The 21,931-nt window shown below is 44.7% G+C and overlaps 1 protein-coding gene across 1 annotated transcript in view; it reads left to right on the top strand.

Annotated features, from left to right (window-relative positions):
* Positions 1–18,133, top strand: part of Garem1 (GRB2 associated regulator of MAPK1 subtype 1) — a 167,691-nt gene extending 149,558 nt beyond the window's left edge. The window contains exons 5-6 of the mRNA XM_021150525.2: positions 11,509–11,675; positions 12,978–18,133. Coding sequence (XP_021006184.1) covers positions 11,509–11,675; positions 12,978–13,875 — 1,065 coding nt within the window. The 3' untranslated portion in view covers positions 13,876–18,133. The remainder of the gene's footprint in view (positions 1–11,508; positions 11,676–12,977) is intronic.
* The last annotated feature ends 3,798 nt before the right edge of the window (positions 18,134–21,931 follow it).

Below are 21,931 nucleotides of genomic sequence, written 5' to 3'. Positions count from 1 at the left end.
GTGTGTGTGTGTGTGTGTGTGTGTGTGTTTGAGAGGGGATGGGGAAGAGGAGGGGAGCAGAGATGAGATGAAGAAAAGAGAAGAAGAGGAGAGGAGAGGAAGAGGAGAAGAGAAGAGAAGAGAAGAGAAGAGAAGAGAAGAGAAGAGAAGAGAAGAGAAGAGAAGAGAAGAGAAGAGAAGAGAAGAGAAGAGAAAAGAGAAGGGAGGAAAGTAAAAGTGGAACTATTTAGGGTGTCCAAGAAGACTACCAAGAGTGGGGAAAGCAGAATGAGAACGAGATAGTGCATGCTCGTGTGCAGTGTACACTTATATGACAGTGATCTTATGTAGCACAATACTGTGAGTGGTCAATATATAGTATGAATTTTTTTAGAAGAAAATAGTAAAGTCTCAAGTGGGAAAAAATACCAACAAAGTACAGGGTATTCCTGGAGGTGTGAAGCCAGATGCAGAGGTTACCCAGCATGTGCAAAGCCTCAGTTCAGTCCCCAGCACAGAAACAACCAACACCATCACCAGGTCTCAACCTTCTGAAGCCATTTGGGCAGCGGTGTCCTGTCTGGGACCAGCACCTTCTGTCTATACAGTGACCCTTGGCTGGATGTTGGCACTACACAATCTGTAATACTGGGGAAAGGAAAACCCAGAGTGAGCTCTAGACTGAAGCCACCAATTTCACCCAGTTTTACTGCAGTGTTCGTGAGTTTGTTAGGCTTTCTGACAGAATGCTCTCGCAGCTGCTTACAGGCAGGTGAGGCCTGAGCTATAGGATAAAGACTGAAGTCACTCATGAAGGTGGGCAGCCCATCATTAGTAAACCCCAAAATGAAGTGTACCACCATGAGACTCAAAGGATGCATTGAAAGCTGGGCCCCATTCCAGCTGTAGGTTAGTTTCTGAGTTCCCTCAGCCAGCTGAACATTCAGTAGGAAGATGGAATCTGTCTAGGTCCTTGGACTCATTCTCTTCCAGTGGAGCTCAGGAAAGCACCACAGGATAGTTAGGAGAGCACCGATCTCCACACTGCAGGATAGTCAGAAGAGCACTAATGTCCACACCACAGGATAGTTAGGAGAGCCCAGATCTCCACACAACTGGATAGGTCATTAGAAGTAGCCGTGCCAGAGAGCCCCACGTGGACCTGCATCCTCACTTGACTTAGCAGCTTCACACTTGGGAGAAATCTCGAGCCTTCCAGAGTCAGCTCCTGTGGGGATGATAAGTTCTCTACTGTGTTATTGTATTATACAAAGGACTTGGCACATCTTCTTAGCACTTAGGGAACATTTAAAATAAAGAGTATCAATAATTGAATATAGGATGGATTCCAGCTTATAGCCACATAGGAAGTGATGTTAACCTTTCCGACACCCTGCCGGATGCCCTTGCAGCTGCTGAGAGGCAGGGTATGAGGACCAAGCTATAGGATGAAGAGTGAAGTCACTCATTATTAGAGGGTGGAATTAATGAGACTCCATAGTGAAGCACACCACAGTGAGACTTAGAGGGTGAGTTGAAAGCTACAGCTTTCTCCCTCACCCCATCCTTCCTTGACTGATGGATGAAGAGAGGAAGTAAGCCCCCCCCCAAAAGGGTCAGGCAGTAAATGTGGACATTTGCATCTCCACAGCCAAATCCAGAGAGGCAGCTCAACATCCTGAGGCGCTGCTGTCCCTCATAAGATAACACATTTGATTTTTGAGACACAGGACAGTATTTTAACCTGCCTATAAAAGTTCCTACTTGACAGGGTATGTGTCATAATTCCCTGGGAGTGGAGTCATCATAAACAATGCAATATATTAAACCAAACAGTGAGAACCTGCACTGTCTCCTGGTACCCTGAAGATCCCAGTAGCGCATGTCATTTCAAGGGGGAGTTGCAGGTGCATGCAAAAAGGGAATCTGTGAACAAGTTCCAAGGAACTAACACTCCCATCCCCACCTGCACTCCGGCTATCTCAACGCTGAGGTGTGATCTCCCGTTCATCAAGCCAGGCTGTAGTGTTATCAGCTCTTATGAAGCACCACCGACCCCACCCCCAATAGAACTGGGATTTACTCCTAAGTACTCGGGTTAAGAAAGTGTTATAAAAATGTTGGCCTAGTCAGCCATCACTGGGAAGAGAGGCCCCTTGGTACTGCAAACTTTATATGCCCCAGTACAGGGGAACTCCAGGGCCAAGAAGCGGGAGTGGGTGGGTAGGGGAGCAGGGTGGGGGGAGGGTATAGGGAATTTTCGGGATAGCATTTGAAATGTATATAAAGAAAATATCTAGTTAAAAAAAAAAGAAGCTTATATACCATGATATTTTAAAGTTTTATTGTGGTATATGAGCTTGCTGAATGTATCATGACATTAAACTAAATGCCATATGATTTAAAAAAAAAAATGTTGGTTTGTAAACTAAAGGAAGTGATCATGAAAACTGATCCAAGCTCAACTTTTTTTTATTTTCTCTTTGTCCTTTTTCCCTTTCTCAAATATTGGGGCCAGTGCTGTGGCTAACAGTGTTTCACATGTCATGCTGACAGCCTGCATTCTATTCTCAGAGCTCATGGTAGAAAGACAGAACTGACGCTCTCATGAAGTGTCCCACGACTTCCACATGTGCTCCATGCTGTGCATGCACCCACACTCACACACACCACACACACAAATGATACTACATTTTTTAATTTTTAAAAAGAATGTTAACGTTAGATAAGCCATTAAATGACAGGTTTTCTTAAAGACACCAGATGTATTAATATTCAAGCTGAAATATTGAAAACCATTCAAATGAAGCTGGGGCCTAGGGATTTGAACAGCTCGGTAGAGATGCTTGCCTAGTGTGCATGAGGCCCTGGTTTTCAGTATCCAGCCAGGAAAAAGATACTGCATGGAAGAAATAATGTGCATCAAGCTAAGTGCTCCACAATAGCCTCCATTCAAGATTCCACTAATTAATGAGGTCTCCTAGAACAGTTGGCATTTAATTACAACTTTTGAGGAATACTTTGTAAGCAAGCCCTACCTGGGCTTTCACTCATTAATTGAAATGATGAGTAAATTAGTATGTTGTGGTAATTCTGAAGCTAATTGCCTTCTATCTCAGGTTGGTCGTTTTTACATGAAATTTTCTAAGCCAAGACATTTTTTTTCTCCTATGTCCATCGGAACTTTCAGTGACTGGCATGCTAATAAAGATAATTATAATATCCTAGTGGAGTGAGTCTTGTCTCAGACATGCACTCTGCTACGTGTGTAAAGTCACACTGCCAAGAAGGTTATATGTTATGTAATGATGTATATCATATACTGTACTCCTTTCTCAGAAAAATCTTTATTCGAGGCCCCAGTGGCACCCAGGTCTTAAACAACGGCTGCTTTTCAGAACCACTTGCCCTTCTTGCCTCCAGCTGAGCGACTTAGCTCCCTCTCTTATTCGCCCTTGCCTGGGGCTTGACTATCGGAGACCTTCTCCCAGTCGGGTCTGTCTTAGAACCTTATTATCAATATACAATGAGACAAAGGAAATAATAAAGCAGCACATTTAAGAATGGGATTTAGACTCTAAGTTGGCCTTCGGTAGCTAATCCAGTAGAGATTCATTCATTACATTTCGATACGATAAAACTTGCATTTCTGTCTGACTGAAAATACCCACTATGGCTATGTGGCAGGGTTATGAACTCTTTGTATAAAAGGCTCTTTATAAATAAGATTTCTTAAGGCTGTAATGATTTTGTTATCTGGGAGGGGAGTGTGGGAAGAAATGTAAAATGCAGGCAGAGAGCGTGCAGGGGAGGCAAGGTTACAAAGTTCAAGGCAGCGGAGTTACAAAACTCCTTTCTTTAGATTGCAACGCTGCCCTGAGGTTGGCTCTGTTAGAGAAGAACACTCATACTGAAGGTGAGCCCAATTTCAGATCAAGCTCACCGCCGGCATATTTATTTTCTGACTCGTCAAAATAGAAGCAAAAGACTCAAACCCAGGAGAATCAAAAGTCTCTTTAGTGAGAGTTCCCAGTTCCAGGCAGTATAATCTTTTCCACAGGCTATGACCCCATCACCACCACCACAGAGTGCATAGATTTAGAGTGTAAAGTCTCAGGAGGTGTGGCCATCGGCAGCTATCTCCACCTTCACTCTCTTCTAGGGGCTGAGCAGCCACTGCTGTGAAATCACGTGTTTCTCAGTAGGAGATCTAAAGGATGCTAAGCAAAAAATACCACATGGTGACATGACTGGTTTTCTTAAGCTCTCTCACTGGACAGCTAGTGGAGATGTATTATTTCCACCCTAGAATAAGAGTAGGGAGTTAGAGTCAAGAAACAGAGGCTTCCTAAAAAATGTCACCTAACCAAAGTCTCACACACCCTCACAAACACTTGGGGTGACTTTTACTTTTTGCAGTTTTTTTTTCTGGTTTTTCAAGACAGTTTCTCTATATTGCCCTGGCTGTCCTGGAACTCACTCTGTAGACCAGGCTGGTCTCAAACTCACAGAGATCGGAAGCAGTCCTATCCCACAATGCATTTGACTTCAGCCCAGTGATTGAAGTTGTATTTGACCATGCTTACTTAAAACATGAAGCCCTGCACTCTGTTAGATACATTTTACCCTCATGCCAGCTGATTGAGGGTAAGTTAGTGTACACTGTTTTTCTGTGTGATGTGGCCAGCAGGGGCCGGTGGAGGCATGGCAAAGGCAGACAGCAGGGGGCATATGTGTTCATTCTCCCTTCTGTCCTCAGTCCTCATCAGTGAGAGTTCAGCATATCATCCCTGGGACTGGGGGCGGGGGGTGGGGGGTGACATGCCTGGGCACAATTCCCAAGTTTCTCTCCATTCAAAAAGAAAGGCCATTCCATTCCGAGACCCTTTCTAACAAGTACCCCTTCTTTCCTGGCCATTAGCAGAAGTGAGTGATATATCATGTTGACTCCATCTTCACCTCTCCTTCTGGCTTCCTTCCCTTCCACTCAATGGAATCTGCCTTCTGTGCCTTTCGACCCTCACTCACTAGGCTTGCCAGGGACCTGCTGACTACCTGTATGGTATCCTTTCTCCCTCCTTCTTATGACTTTCTGATACTGTTATCTGCTCACAGCGGTACTGCTGTGTCTTCCTCTGCATCATCGCTCCCTTGGCTCCCCCCGCCCCTGTTACATTGTTCCATGATTCTGCTCTATGGACTGTATGATGCACTCATACTTGTTTTCTCCGCTTCAGTCTTCCTTTGGGGGCCCAGCCTTCTTCAGATTCCATCAACAAATACAAAGTCTAATCCAAGCTGTGTTTTCAGTCTTGAGCGCCATAGTTTCTCCTGGACCTCTTCTTTGAATTTCTGTTTCTGTCTCTAACAAACGGAATTAATGTCTGTCTCATCATCTACCCTCCCAGACCACAGCATCACTGTGGTTGTTAGATGTTAGATGTACCAGGTATCTGACGTCATGCCATCTAAGCCTTTATTACACTCTTAATCCTGCTTCCCCAAGACCTTCTCACTAAAGTGTCCTATGAATTTATTTTCCTGCTATCTCAAATAAGTTCATAGTGTTCCCACAAACCTCTGCACATAATTCTATTACTACACTTTCTGATTTTTATTTTAATTGTATTTGTTTCCCTTCCTCATAAGCAACTCTGGAGGTTATGTATTTTTGTAATCTCAGACCAACCTCAATCATAGATACTTCACATGCATTTGAACTTCTAAGTAGCTAAGTGAAGCTAACAGAGTCATTAGACTCTTAGGAACAGTAAGAGTAGACAGTGGCTATGTCCCGCCTGTTAACACCCATTCCAGTTGTCTTCAGATCCTCACTGTTCGACGTTGTCCGTGGGTTAGATCTCAGGAGCTTGTTATTCCTCCTACACCACCTAGGCTCTGAGAGAACAGTTCGCTCTCTCTACTTTTCTTAAGTTAACTTTATATGTGACCCTGGTGTCATCTATGCAAATGTCAAGAACTAATGACACCACACTATTCATGACAGATATTTGGCAAGATTTAAAATGCTGAGATGTCAGAGAGGGAAAGGAAGGTGGCCAGGCTCTGGGCACAGTCAGGAACCAGCTTCCACACTGTAGCCTAGATCAGTATGGTGTCTCCTGGCTTTTTCTTAAACAGTAGGAGGCCGGTGCTGGGAGCCTTTCTGAACACTTCGCCTACAGACAAAGGTCACCCATCATCTGATGGATGGTTACGTTCACCTTAAAACTGAATGCTGACCCTCAGGTAGCCAAGGTTAATGAAAACACAGACACCCTGTTGCCAGTTGAAACTCAGCTTTGAATACTGAGTATCAGGCAGACCACACTCATCTACCAGGCACAGGGTAGTGTTTTACATGCTTGTTTGAGAAGCACTGTTGGGAGGTGGGAACACTGGCAACTGAAGAATGCAGTCATTAGATTTTCACCACATGACTATGCCAAAGTATAGTGAAGATGTATGCCAAGTGCAGCAGAAGCCTACACCCAGCCCACATAGCTCAACATATGAATGTCGTTAGAATAAACAAGATGTGTATGGTTTACATTTAAAGGTAGAAATGCATCTTTGTTGCTTTGTTTGTTTGTTTGTTTGTTTGTTTAACCTTTAAAAAATCAGCCTGTTAATCAGTTAAGTTTCACCTGAAGCTCTGTGTAACATATTCCTGCCAGAGGAGACAGATGCCTAAACTCTGTATGACTAGAGAGTTACAACAGTGACATCGGTCCATTCCATCTTGACTCCTGGACTAATTAAATATACATGGAGGGTAAATAACTGCAATAGCATGCTAGCCTAGTTCAGAAGCCAGGATAGACTCTATCCTGGTGGCAAGACAGACATGCTATCTTTTAGGCAGTAGGAATGGTCAATTAAATGTGATGAGCTGGGAGAGACTAAAACAGAGGCGAGGCAGGGAAGCACAAGGTGCTTCAAGCAATGGTGGCTCTCCCAAGCAGATCCACTGTTACAAAGAAAAGAGAGGAAGCAGTACATGGGGAGGGGTGCAGGAGGAGGAAGAGGAGTCTGAGAAAAAGCCAGAAAGATAGGTCAGAGCTAGTGTGCAGAGGCCTCAGTGAAGACCAGACAGGGCTGGCCCTCTTCCACTGGGCAAGACCATGTGGAAGCCACCTGAGGGTATGTGCTGGGCGTGTAGCACCTAAAGTGAAATTGCATATGAGAGGAAGCAGGAAACAGGCTACTTGACCCATCCCTTTTATTGCCAGATAAAATTCATTTCTAGCACAGCTACCATCTTCTTACATATAAATGTCTCATGTTGAATCAAATCAAGAAGCAAAGAAGAATAGGATCATAGCTGCCATGAGAGACCCTAAGAGGCGATAAGAGAAGCACACAGCACAGCCGCCCTTCACTATTTATAACTTCCAAGAACCGACCAGAATGTGTGCATCCCACCTCAGCGTGCAATCCTTCCCACAATATGCTGTGATCAGAGATGCCACATCTGCAACCCAAGTGGAAAGTGCCCAGCCTCAGAGCTGTGGGTCTGTGGCTAGCCAGCTACCTCACCCACTGAGGACTGCCCTTCCTGCCCTCCTGGGACAACAAGCTCTTCATTCTGTGCCTCTGCAGAAAGATTCTTAGAATCCATCCCAGTGCAGGATAAGTTGCAGCTTTTAATCCTACCACTTTCCCAAGGGACATTTTAAAGGAGCTTGACCTTTCCGTGCTGAACTGACTTAGACCCAGACCCCGCCCAGGAGTCCCACGCAAGATCCCAACACTGCCCATGTCTCAGGTTTCATTTTGAAGTTTAGCTTTAAACCCTTCATTAACCACAGTTTCCTTCACACCAGGCCCTGACACCTACAAATGCTTCTTTTCACTGTCTGCCTCCACCCAGCCCTGGCAAGCCCTTCTGGACTGCCCAGCTATGAAGGTGCTGTCCGAACAGCCCCAGGTGCCTTTGGCCATAAGAACAGGAAACGGGGATACCCTCGAGCCACATTCAGCTACGCATGGCCGCTTTTTTTGAGTTCCAATATTAAGGTCAGCCAGTTAATTTTAATTGAGATATACATCATAGTGGGCGTCTCAGCACATTGCCGTTGACGTGTGAGGTAAGCTATTCCTAATGATGTATCACACCTAATGGCTGACTCTGACATGGAGAGCACTCTGAATTGAACTCATCACTAATCGTTTCTCTTCACATTCCACTTCATTCTGATATTGAGAACTCATTTATTTTAAAAATTAAAACATTAACCAGTTCCTCTTTTAAAAAAAAAGAAGACCCCAGTGGTATATCAGCTGAACAGTCCTCCCAGTTTTCCACACTCCGTTATTTATGAATTTACTCTCTGTAGATGTTCACCAATGCCACCTGTTTTATTGGAGGGATTGAGTGAGACAGGGCTTCACTATGTGACACTAGTTGTCCTGGCAATCGCTTTGTAACCAAAGTTGTGGAGATCCAACTGCCTTTGCCTCCAAATGCTAGAATCAAAATGTATACCACCACACCTGGCCCACCTTTTAATTTTTTTAATTAATTTTCATTAAAGTATAATCATGAGGCTGAAGAGAAATAGTCAAGGTTGAGAGCACTTGCTGCTCTTGCAGAAGACCCAGGTTCAATACCCAGCAGCCACATGGTGCTTCATAACCATCCATAACCCCAGTTCTAGGTGATGCAATGCCCTATTCGTACTTTCTTGGATGCCAAGCATGTATGTGTATACATACACTCACATATAAAATAAAAATGAAATCTAATAAAAAGTAAAAAATATAATTGTTTCCCTTCATTCCTTTTTCTTCCCCCAACCTTCCCATTCCCCCTCAAAATCATGGCCTCTGTCTATAATTGTTATTTTTACACACACATATATGTTGTGTGTAGGTATATATGTATGTGTATATATATATCCATATATGTATATATATGTATATATACATAAGTACAACCTGCTGATTCCTTTTTGTGTTGCGTACATGTACGTGACTTCTGAGCTGACCACCTGATATTGGATAATCAATTAGGGGACTCCTCCCTGGGGAAAGAGAACTCCCACCCTTAGTTGCTGTAGTTCTTTGTTTAAAGGCAGGACCCATAATACTTCCCCTTCCACTTTAGCCTGTCTATTGGGTTGTCCTTGTTCAGATCTTGTTTAGACAGCCATACTGTTGAGGTAGCATAGCTACAGCTTCCCTGCCATTTCTAGGAGACAATTTCACAGCACATCTCCAGGTACTCTGGCTCTTTAATCTTTCCGCCTCCTCTTCTGACATAGTTCGTGAGCCTTCAGTGTAGGAGTCGTGCATTCCTTGGGATGCACCCCCTACATGATTATGGTTATTTTCTGCATCAGGACCAGTTGTTGTTTTCTGTGATAGTCCTGTATCTGCTGCAGAGAGGGCTCCTTTGATAAGAGCTACTTTTCTGTAGCATACCGTTTCAAAGACTCCAAAACAGAAAACTTGCTCTAGCCATTGAAGAGGAAATTTCCTGCCCAAGTATTTAGCTTTAACTTGAATGAAGAGCTCTCTTCTTCCCAACCCAGTGCCAGGGCTGAGGGTGCTCTGGGTGAGAGCAGAGACTCCTGGGCTTGTGCTGAACAAAGAATGATTTCCTTTAAATCACTCCCAGTGGGTATGGTAGGATGTACTTGTGATTCCAACATTTGGGAGGTGCAGGCAGAGAGATGGGTTCAAGGTCATCGTCCACTTCATACCATGTTCAAGGCCAGCCTGGCTATATAACAATTCTGTCTCAAAAAATTAAAAAAAAAAAATAAGATTGCTTCCATCTCACTTAAATCAATGCACCTTTCATGATAATATGGCTTCCTTTTCTGGCTGATTTTGGCAAGCGAATCAGACCTGGGATTCCAGCTAGAGGCCCAATATGCAGTCAGCAAAGGAAGTGTATGTGTCACAGGAGGCTGTTCATTCCACTTTCAGCATCTTCATCACCACAGCTGTCACTTGCTGTTCTCATGTCCCTAAAACAAGTTGTTGAAGAACAGACTGAAAGAGATGCTGGGACCTCAGCCTGAAAGCAGGTGAAACATCTCAGAGCTCAGCATATTTAACAGAGTCCTGAATTGGCCATGGTTCAGGGTGGCCTAGCACAACCAGGCATCGGGTGCCCCCTGCTGCCCAGTATGGAAAAGGGCATGCCGAATTAGCACTTCTCAAGTAAGAATGCACTGGGGGAAAAACTCCTGGGACTAGAGAGGCTGTAAGGACAGTCACTCGCTGAAGTCCCAGGCCATACTAGGTCACCTAGATCATCCCCAGTGTAAAGATGAGTGGATGTCATCTGACTGGGGTAGGCTTTTACCAGCAAAAGTTCTACTCTGGAATTGGAGTGCTTCCTCATTGCTCCCTCTGCATCTGTCTGCTCCCTGGACCTATATCATACCATTCACCTTGGAGTTTGTTAGAAATGCAGACTTGCCCAGACACCATAACTTCTGTCTGTAATCCCAGCTACTCAGAAAGGAAAGAAAAAAGAAGAAATAGTGGGAAGCTTTCCTGAGACAGACTCTTACTATGTAGCCCTGGCTAGCCTCAGACACGTCGCAATCCTTCTGCTCTAGTCTGAATGCTGGGATTATAGACATGCACCACCCTGTCTAACTTCAAGAAACAACTTTTAAAAGGGCTGGTCATTTACTCAGTCACTAGAATATTTGCCTAGCATATACAGTACCCATGAAAACATACACATAGTCCATTAACACACACACACACAGGAAAAGTCAACTCTCGGCCCGCAGCCTGGATTTCCTAAATTCAAATATGCATCTAAACAAGGTCACTGTCATATTTATAAGGCACCAGACATAGCTGTCAGTGGAACTTTAACCTGGCAGAAAGCCCACATTTTGGCCCAGAAGGCTCAGTGAGGAAAGGCCACCAAGCCTAATGACCTAAATTTAATCTCCAGGACCCACATGGTGGAAGCAGAGAACTGATTCCTATAAATTGTTCTCTGACCTCCACATAGGTACCATGGAGCAGCTCACGCATGCATATTCATGTGCGTGCATCTCTGAGTATGTGCACACACACAAAGCAACATAAAAAACTAAAGTCCATCTTTCCAAAGGTTTGGATCAGACTGTATTGCATATGGGAAATGAACAGGACTCCAGCAGAGCCATCCTCTCTCGTTGTCATGGCTGACACCGTCATTGCCTCCACATCCACGTCTGCTCCATGCATCTTGGCATCTCTCAAGCCTGTGTTTCCACAGAAGCTAACATTCACCAGTTTCCTTCCAGCTCAGTCTGTTCCCAGCAATTTGTGGCAGGCTTCCAGTTTTATCGTTTGTGTATGTGTGTGTGTGTGTGTATGTCTATGTCTGTGTGTGTGAATGTGTGTCTATGTCTGTGTATATGTATGTGTGTCCTGCTTACCTTTACTGCTTAAAGTCTCCCTGCCCCTGCACATTGGAGCTGTGCTCCCCAATCTCACCCTCAGTCCTCCACCCCATCCCTACCCCATGCCAGTCTGTTGTTAACCTGGAGTGTTCTTTTCCTACACCAGGTCAGGGAAGAATGCCGGCTCCTGAACGCCCCACCTGTGCCGCCCCGAAGTGCAAAGCCTTTGTCCACAAGTCCCTCCATCCCTCCTCGAACAGTCAAGCCAGTCCGGCCACAGACAAGATCTCCAAGCCCCACCCTGTCTTACTATTCTTCAGGACTGCATAACATGTGAGTGCCCCACCCACAGCAGAACCCCCAGCAGCCAGTCCATGGGCCTTGGGAACATCACCTAGCAGCAGGGTGGGAGAGGAAATGCTGTATGCCTTTTAAAAATAATTTCATAGGAAGGTCATAATTGGGCCTCTACTCTTTAACCTTGAGTGGAAGAACTGGTATCTTGATTTAAAAAAACAAAAACAAAAAAACAAAAAAAAGACGCCACAAGGGTCTGTAAGAGCCACAGAGGGCTCCTCCTCTTGGCCACAGTGTGTGGGCTGCTATCGCTTCTCAGGAGATGGCTTTGGCACTTTTCACCTTGACTTTGACACAATCAGTTTATCAGAACCTCAGACTTAAACTTAGCTCTCTGCTCTGACCCTGAACCGAGAGGGATCCCTTCTTAGCTGTGGCTACAAAGAAACAAAGCAGACCAGCCCCATTTCTCTCAGGAAACATTTTAGGTCTTCTGCCAAATAAAGTGCCCATTTCAACTGTCGTTTCCTGAGATATGACAACCTGCTCACCCACCTTTCAGCATATTCTGGTTTTACTGTCAATGTTAGGATGTGAAAATATGGCCCCCAGCCCTAACCTGGGTTCTTGCTGTTTAATGTCTATGTGGGCAGTTTTTGTTTTGGTTTGGTTTGGTCCTCTGGACATTAAAATTCTTAGCTATATCTATAAATCTACTGTTCAGAAGCCAGGGCAACGATGAGCACTGTATTGGAAACATTTCTTCCTATCAGACACTGGGGAGGACCCAGCGCTATGAACAGTGTTGATGTGGCTACATCCTTGTCTCTGGCATGCATGTAGGAGCAGCAGTCACCACCCTGTCCCTCACCCGTGCCCACTGCAGACATTGCTCTTACGTTGGCCCAAAGAATGGTGTGAAAATTTTTCTCAATGTAAAGGTTCAGGCACTTACTAACAGCACTTTCTTATTAGCTGTAACATATATGTTTATGTATGTACACATATTAATTTTTCTCTCAGCTGGAATGTTTTAAATTATTATATACATATACAAGTACAAAGAACTTTACTGATTCTTTTTCTTAAAAGCAGGTAATTTATTGAATTTAAGAAAAAATACACACACACCCCTACCTTTTCACCTTAGAAATAACATCTATAAATAATTACAAGGAAAAGCTTGGGCTTTGACTTTTTTTAGACAGGGTCTCACTGTGTAGACCAAGCTGGTCTGGAACTCACAGAGAATTACCTGTATTGACCTCCCATGGGCTAAGGTTACTTTATTTTTTTTTTTTTTACTAATTTCCTTTTCTGTGTTTGCTTCGTGAGCAGCATCACTCAGAGTGATACAAGTCCTCCCAACAGTGCCCCTGTGTCCTGCTACCCCTGCACCCGAGTGAAGAGTGACTCTGTGGACCCCAAGTCCCCATTTGGAAGTCCTTCTGCTGAAGCTCTGTCCTCCCGGCTCTCATGGCCCAACCATTACTCAGGAGCATCGGAGAACCAGACAAGGAGTGACTTTCTGCTCGATCCGAGCAGGAGCTACAGCTACCCCAGACAGAAGACACCTGGCACACCAAAGAGAACCTGCCCAGCGCCTTTTGATTTTGAGGGTTGTGAGCTCCTGGGCAGCCCACCCAGCACAACCTCTGCAGAGTTCAGTAGCAGCGGTGTCCCCAGTTGCCCCAAGTCGGCCAGCTACTGTCTGGAGAACTCCGAGGACAACTCCTTTGCAGCTGGCATGACCAAGCAGAGCGTCTCCTGCCCTGCCTTACCCCCAAGGGCCCCAAAGCCAGTGGAACAGAAAGCCACCCCTGAAACATCTCCTTTGCCTCTGAAAATTGATGGTGCTGAGGAGGACCCCACAGCAGGGTCACTGGACCTCTCAGAGGACCAGTATTTTGTCAGAAAGGGCATGCAGGACATCTTCTCTGTCTCTTACCCTTTCTCATCTCCACTCCACCTCCAGCTGGCCCCCAGATCCTGTGGGGATGGTTCCCCATGGCAGCCACCTGCTGACCTATCAGGACTCTCTATAGAGGAAGTGTCCAAGTCTTTGCGGTTCATTGGTTTGTCTGAAGACGTCATAGCCTTCTTTGTCACTGAAAAGATCGATGGGAATTTGCTTGTTCAATTAACAGAAGAGATCCTCTCAGAGGATTTCAAACTAAGCAAACTACAGGTAAAGAAAATATTGCAGTTTATTAATGGCTGGAGGCCCAAGATATAGCCAAATGGCCCCATCTGTCATGAGACAGAGCTAAGAAGTGTGTGCTGGAAGGGGTGGGCTAGGACACAGATTCATGTTTTTGCACTTAAAAAAAAACAAAACAAAACAAAACAAAACCTTCTCTGTAAATAGAGATAAGAGAAAGTCTTACTATGCAGATTCCGTTTCCGAATGGTGAACAGGCTATTTTGTACATCAATAAAGATGCTATACAGAACACTTAGAGGTGTGCCTTGTACGTCACTCAACATTCAACAGCTGCTAAAAGAACTAAAGTCATATCCAGAGAACTCATTTGTACCCCTAATAGGTCTTGGAGAAGGCATGGTATTTATTACAAAACAGCCAAAGCTGAAACACATAAACACTTGTGAGCAGTTCGCTTCCTGGGGAGTCAACGGTGGACAGTCCATTGTATTCTGCAGCTCGCTTTGCTTCCTGCCAGTTGTTTTCCTCCTGTGCCTGATGATGTTAGTGGTGTGAAATGACACTTTAATGTTCTATGCTTGGTGGAGATCTTTTTATCAAAAGGCATTTTCCAAAAATCATGTTTTGATAGAGGATATCTGGTGTCCTTAGGAATGACACAAATCATGGCCATTACATTTGATCTGTAACTGCTGCTAGTTTCATGGAGCAGAGGAAAAGAAAAAAAGGAAAAAAAAAAAAAAAAAGGACATGTGTGTGTATGCGCACAGATGTGTTTTAATGTAGTTTTTTAATCTGATATTTTTAGATAACATCTTTTTACTTTGTAATATCCACTGAGGTTCCCAGGCTTTGAACTGAATGGATTCGCTCAAGAACAGTTGGCATAACGACCCCAAAGAGTCTCAGAACCTGAACTTTAAAGCTCGGCCTCCTAGGCTCCAGCCCTGAAAACTCAGAAGGAATCAGGGAAGATTCTGCTGAAGAATTTAATGTGCTCTGTAAGCCCGTGGGAGGACTGACTCTTGCATATCTGTGCTGACATTTGGGGAAATGACAGCTGCTTTGGAACCTTCATCCTGTCCTCCCGTGTGCCCCAGTGAAAGGTCTGAAAAGCCTTTCTCCACAAATGTGAGGTCTGCTCAGCACACCTCTTATGTTAGGAAACCTCGTGACTCAGACAGACCACCTCTCTATTTTATATGCCATATCTCTGCACTGATTCCTAAGATACCAATAAGAGTACTTGCTAATTCCATAGTCGATCTCTTTCTCCTCTTCTAAAACACAGTAACTATCATATTCTTATTCTGAGAATTCCAGAACATGTCTAAGGATTTTTCTAAATGTGGTTAAATACCCCAAACGATACCATCACTTTTTTTCTCTTGACTGTTTGAAGGAATATAACCTCAAAGAGTTCCATTTTTTTCTGAGCAACATATCCTCCACATAGTCCCTAAGTCTGTCCCCAGATTCTCACTGGACAGACATCCTGTTAGTGAGATGCACACCTGAGCTGCTCAGGTAAGATTGTTTGACCACCAGGAGTCAGTGTATCCTGAACAGATGACCCTATTTTATCATGTCTTCCTGTTCCCCCAAAGGAAGAAACACCCACCAGTTTGGGTTTCCAGCCATGTGAAATATGTCATTATTTCTTGCCATTAGAGATCTACTTAATTCCATCTTGTGATCTAGAGTTGAGATGAATTGATACTTTGTCTAATTTCTCATCTCTGATCTCATTACTAAGAAATAGCTTTTATCCCTTCCTAACATACAATCCAAATGTAAATATTACACTGCAAGTAGCAAGAATCAAACAGGCAGCTGGAATGCTTCCGGAGTCAGTAATGAATCTGTGAAGTTTCCATACTGCTCTCTCACACCTAAGACTCATGGAGAGTTGGTTTCAGAAAGCAGCCCTCTACAAGGGGAACTAACTCCTTAGAAAGTTAACCTATCCTGAGAAAATTAACTTCCCTCGAGAATAAAGACAGCTTGCAATGGAGACACTTCAGGTCCCCACTGGAAACCCTTTCTTTATCCATCCTTCAGCACCCAGCCCTTGGCCATGATTTTCAAACTCGGAAGCAAGCCCTAAGTTTGGTTTGCATTTGCTGTGAAGGTTGCCCCATGTAAACTCCTTTGATCTTTGCAAGAACCTTACACAAAACAAGATTTTCAGTCTTCTTTTAGTTTATTTGCTTTGGTCCTGGCATACTTATGCCAAATCTGTTTTGATTGGGATCCTGGAACCTTCCTTAAAGCAAGGATTGGCCTTGGGGTCATACATTCATTGTACATTCAGTAAGCACCCTCTGTGTGCCAGACCCGAGGCTGAGGAAAGGCCTAACCCCTGCCCTCTTAGAACTCGTTGATGTTTCAAAATCACAGTTGCTGGCGGTGTATATGTGTGCGAGAGACTATGAACAGTTCCTGGAAGCTGGATGCATGGAGTCCCATATTTAAGGAGCCCACAGATGGAAGCAATGGCAGGTGCCTCTAAGACAAACAAACAATGCCCCAGACGTTGGTGAACACCCCCTGACCCTTGGACTATATTAAAGAAGAAATGCATCTGTCTTCCCCGGCTCCTATTTTCTTTCACTGACTTGGAATTTTTTAATGATAATCAGTACTGGCATTTCTAAAAGCCACAAATAAGTATAATTGCCACTTCTGAGCTGAGCACCTGTCTGAGGAGGATCCTGACTAGACAAGGAATTCATAAGCCAGAGAGAATCAGACAGGCTACACAGAGCAGAAAGCAGAAACACCCCTTGCCTTCCACACCCTACAGTGGAACCTCTCCAAAACCAGCCAAATCAAGACAATACCTCCGTTAGCGGCAGAGTCCCTCTGTCCGTGAGGGACAGTGGTACTTGTGGAGAAGTGCTATCTTTGGGGGAAATCCTTAAACTCACGGCTAAAATCATCTTCCTGCCCCTCCCCTGTCGGAAGAGACCGTGTCATCAAGAAGCTGGGCCAAGCAGCTAAAATGTAAAATACGAAGTCAATTCAGAGAGAAAACTCAAGTGTTCACCCACCGCTTCCTTCACAGAATCTTCCAGACGCCTGCAAGTTCTGTCTAAGTTGAACTGCTCAAGTTTATGAACTGTGAAATGTCCACATCTACTCTCTCTCAGCCCACATAGACCATTCAAATTTATGAAGTTGTATCAAACTGCCCATTCAGCTAAATTGCAATGTTTATTCCTGTCCTGCAGAAATGCCACAACCTTATGGGAAATGTGACAGCCCATTCCAGCTGATCAGATTCATACATAAACAGCCTCCGTTCGCACTGCAGAGCCACCTGCACAGCATCCGTCCGCATGCTCCCTTGTGAAGTTCAGGGGCTTGAAATGGATGGATGGAGAACCCATCATTTTCCTAGTGCTTTGTGTAATAAGTCAAGTCTCGTGCCTATCTTCTGTAAGTATATACCCTGAATGACAAACTGGGAAACACAAAGATTTCCAAGGAGCCCAGGAAATTTGAGTTGCAGTCTACCAGGAAAAGTTCCATCTATTGGTGGACACACGAGGCTTTGAGAAACATGCCCATTGTGTGAATTCCCAATGCTCTTCTCGAAACCTGAAAGCTGCTAAGGCAAAAGAATCAAAGTCCCAGAGGACAAATCGTGGAACCAGAACTTTCCTTATCCTGTAGGTTTGTAATGTAGGACTCTGTGGCTGTACACGTCGGGTCACATTTCTAGGTTTTCAGGAAGTCTTGTTTTATACTTTGACTCATTGTGATAGCCAGAAACACGTGAGCATGAGTGTGCTTTAAGCAGCCAGGTGCAAGTGTCGTCTGCGGTTGTCTCCCTCTGCCCACCTCCGAGGCTGCGCATCTCTGTACTAGAGCTTAGCAGAGGGTGAGCTCCTTTGGTTTACAATCTCCTGTAGGATAGGGCTTCCATAATTCCCTAGCCATAAACCTGTCCCCTGTTTTCATATGTTCCATTTGGAATAGTGTTTCAGCTAAAACTAGAAAGGAAGGATGGAAGGATGGGAGGGAGGGAAAGAAGGAAGGAAGGAAGGAAGGAAGGACCCCAAGAACTTGGGGCGTTTTCCTTCACTTAAATGGAAATTGTATTTTCTAAGAATTTGGAAGTCTCTGTACAGTTTCTGGGCTGGGAGAACAGTGGGTTGCTAGCCACACATCAGCAGTTCATTGTGTTGCTCTCCGGAGCGTTATTTAATGGGCCCAATGTGTACCTCAAGATAAATGCAGTATATTATGTCTAAAAAAGAAAAAGCCGTTGTCTGTTGATTTAAATGGTTCTGAAATGTCTATAAATAAAGAAAATTTCAAGGTTGCTCTTGAAGTCTTTCCTGAGCGAGTCAGACCTACTACTGACTTTTCAAAGGCCTCATTGCCCAGCCCCTCAGGCATAGGGGACTAGAAAGGGATTCCTAATGCTGCAAACTCCATTCAGAATTGAGATCCAAGACAAAAGCTGTGGTTTATAGAAGCTCAAAGCCAGGCAGCCCCAGGATGCTCAAAGAGGACCTGTGTGGTCAGAGGCAGAGAAAGCACCTGCAGATGCTGTTTTAAGTTGAAAGGAAGTTCCAGTGAAAAGGGCGCTGATGCACATTCCTACCTTTGGCTTCCTTGTTTTCAAGTGATGCAGTCAGAGCCTAGCAAAAGTGCTCCAGGATGCTGGAGAGGACAGTCCACTCTGCTGTGGCAGGTAAGTGTCATAAGGAAGCTAGGGAACGGCGGGTGGAGTTTTTGTTGTTCTCCACTTACGAAATCGCTTCCCTGCACTTTATCTCCCGATCAGAAGCATGCCTCAGTCATTCATCCCACCATTTCCTAAGCCTCCTGTCCCAGTCTCCCATTCCACAGGGGTGAGTATCTGCTACCCTGGATTGCAGTCAGGCACTAGAAGACTAAAACTGAGAGTTCTCAAGCTGGATGTACTTAAGAAATTGGAAACTAGAAAGAAGTTGTTAGGTCCTTGATTCCTATGTAACTGGCATTAGAAGAGGCACTATCTGCAGAAAATATTAACTGGAAGATACGTTGTAACTTTGTCTAGATGACTCCCCCTTGTGATGCCTGCTCACCTTCGTCCCTTCTTGCTTGGATAAATTGTCCATATGCTTTGGGAATTATTAGACATCATCACCAGACTGTGTAGGTTCTTCTCCTTTGTGAGAAAGCAGCCTGTGTGTGTCCACCCCTTGTGAGCTGACTGTCCTTTGGCCTCCAGAGCCTTCAAAGTCAGAGGACTCTTGAACAGATACACCATGACATATCTGATGGTGGCCAGTCACTATAACATGAAGGCATCAGCCACAGAGTAACAGAGTGGAGTTAAGTCAGATGAGGTCCAGAGAATGAAGCTCAGTGGGAAAGCACGGGCCCAGCATGCTTGAAGCCCTCAGCTCAGTCTTCAGCATCCAAAATCAAAATCAAATGAATGGCAAGTGTGACACTCACACCGTCAAATACAGAGCAGACGAGAGAGTAAGACACAAACTTGCTTGGTGATCCCAGCTTCACTTATGTGACAAATGCAGCAAGAATTTCTTACAGTGGGGACGTTCTTCTCTTACAACTTATGCCAGTGACTTCCCTGTAGTTATGGACATAAAAATGAAGGAAGAGCAGTGTGTCCCACAGAGGGCCACCAACATTAACTTCCAGAGATGCAGGCAACTGAGAGTACATGTGGTGGGTGTTTAAACTCTGGGCGTTCTCAGGCCCGTGTCAGTAGGGAAAGATAACGCAGGTCTGTGTCCTCCAAAACAGGAGATGTATCCCAACAGGGCTTTAAAACAAAGGGGACTTTGGAAACCCACACTTTTAGCTTCATAGAAATAAAACTCACTCTCAGTCCCTCCAGAGCACATGTGGGCTATAATAAAACAAAGGAAAGAACTTGGATCTCCATCTTATACGCATTTCATTGCAGCTGTCTCCCAATTTCCCCACCTCTTACCTTCCGTAAATGACTGAGCAGCCTTTTGATTCACAGGTGGAATGCCCTGCCCTGATCCACTACCTACTGTCCTACAGCTGAAAAATCAGTGAGGGTACAATCCTCAACTGATCCGCCCCAGGTGATGCTAGAGTCGAGGAAACTGTAGCTGAGCATGGTGGTGCACACCTGTAATCCCAGTAATTGAGGAGCTGAGGCAGGGGGATCTCTGTAGGCTCAAGAGCAGCCTGTACTGCACACCCTTTGTCCAAAAAAGAAAGGAAAGAAAGAGAAGAGTAGAGAAGGGAAGGGAAGGGAAGGTGAAGGGGGAAGGAAGGGGGAAGGGGAAAAGGGAAAGAGGGAAAGGGAAGGGAAGGAAAAGTGAAGGGAAAGGAAAAGTGAAAGGGAAGGAAAAGTGAAAGGAAAGGGAAGGAAAAATGAAAGGGAAGGAAAGGAAAAAGAAAAGAAGGGGAAAGGGAAGGGGAGGGAAGGGGAAGGGAAGAAGGGAAGGGAAGGGAAGGGAAGAGAAAAGAAGGGGAAGAAGGGGAAGGGAAGGGGAAAAGGAAAGACTCCTGTTGATAAAACAAACTGTACTAAAGAGGTGGCTGAGCAAAATAAAATCCCAGACCACCTGAGTTCAGTGCCCAGTACCTACATCAGGCAGATCACATCGCCTGTAACACTAGCTAGCTCCAGAGCTAGTGTTCTCTTCTCTTCTACAACCACCAGCAAATGCATGCCAAATGATACATATACATATACATACACATATACAAATACATATAAGTCAAAAAATCTTTTTTCTTTAAAGAGGATCTGAGAACATTAGCTCCTTCGTTCAAAACAATGACTCAGTAAAGATACTAAATAAGACTTTAAAATATAAACGGTTTTCAGATAACATGTACACACACTTCATTTGGCTGTATCCAAGCAAGAAACAGCTTACAAAGGGAACCAAAGTGGAGAAAAGCTGTTATACCAAATATGGCCACTAGGTGCCAGGCTCTTCCATCCATGACTGCCCCAGGACTGCACCAGCCAGTTCTGGATAGACAACAATGACAAGAACGGATTTCAGTTCTCTTCTGCCAATCATGTTTTTACACTCGTCAGTCAATGGAACCGGAATCCTGAGGTTGGGGAAATTAGTAAATAGATGTGGCTCAAGAAAAACAAAGAATTAGGAAGCAGGGCACTGTGTGGTTTTTTAAATAAGGTGTCCACATGAAGGGGCCTGGAGCACAATGCTCAAAGCACAAAGCTGTTTAGCTAGAGCTGTTTGATGGGATGCCGACTTCATGTTTCTTCTTCACATTATTCCTACTGCCCTAGTTTGCTCTCTGTTGCTGGGATAAACACTGATCAAGACTAACCTGGGGAGAAAGGTGTTTATTTGACTTATTGGTGACTTACATTTGACTCTGTTGTGGACTTAAGCCAAGACAGAAACTGGAGCAGAGAGAGACGAGGAGCAACACTGGTGACTGGCTTGCTCCCTCTGGCTTGCTCAATTACCTTTCTTACATAGTCAGTGAGCCAGGCCTTCCTTCATCAATTAACAATTAAGAGACACTCCCACAGGCAAGTCTGGGGACGATGGGCAGTTCCTCTGCTGAGGCTCCCTCTTTTCAGGGGTGTCAGGTTGATGGTCCTTTCTGTCCTGCACCTGTGGGACAACAGGACTCCTGCAGTCTAGAGAGGTTCCCTATTTTCCTTCTGAATTTGAAAATGTTCAGCCATGCAGGTAATTTTACAACTGAAACAAATGCATTCTTTTTCTTTATCATCTATGGTTATTGTGTATGGTGTAGTATGTGTGTGCACATACATTCTTCATGAGTCATGAGACTTATTAGCTTGAGGCAGGACCACTTAGGAGCCTTTATCCACAATCTGCACCCCAGAGGACTTTTAGCTTCACACCTTGGGATCTTGCTGCACTTGGTCTCCAGAGCAGCAGGTCCCGTCTCTTCATGGACAGGTCTAGGTCCTGCCTTCTCTGTTAGCCCAGTGTTTACCTGTTCATCTGGCCCCTCATGGAGACAATCTATGAAGCTGGTCACTCCTTACCACGTTCCTTCTCGGGCCCAGAGACTTCATTTTAATTCCTCATTTTCCTTAGATGAGAATGGCACTTGACTTTCTGTCCCCGTGCTCGGGTCTAAATACACCAGCTGCCTGGAG

This window comes from Mus caroli, chromosome 18, assembly GCF_900094665.2.
Source record: "Mus caroli chromosome 18, CAROLI_EIJ_v1.1, whole genome shotgun sequence".
NCBI classification, from domain to species: Eukaryota; Metazoa; Chordata; class Mammalia; order Rodentia; family Muridae; genus Mus; species Mus caroli.
Note: the sequence above shows the minus strand (reverse complement) of the source record. Positions and strands in the feature narration are given on the sequence as shown.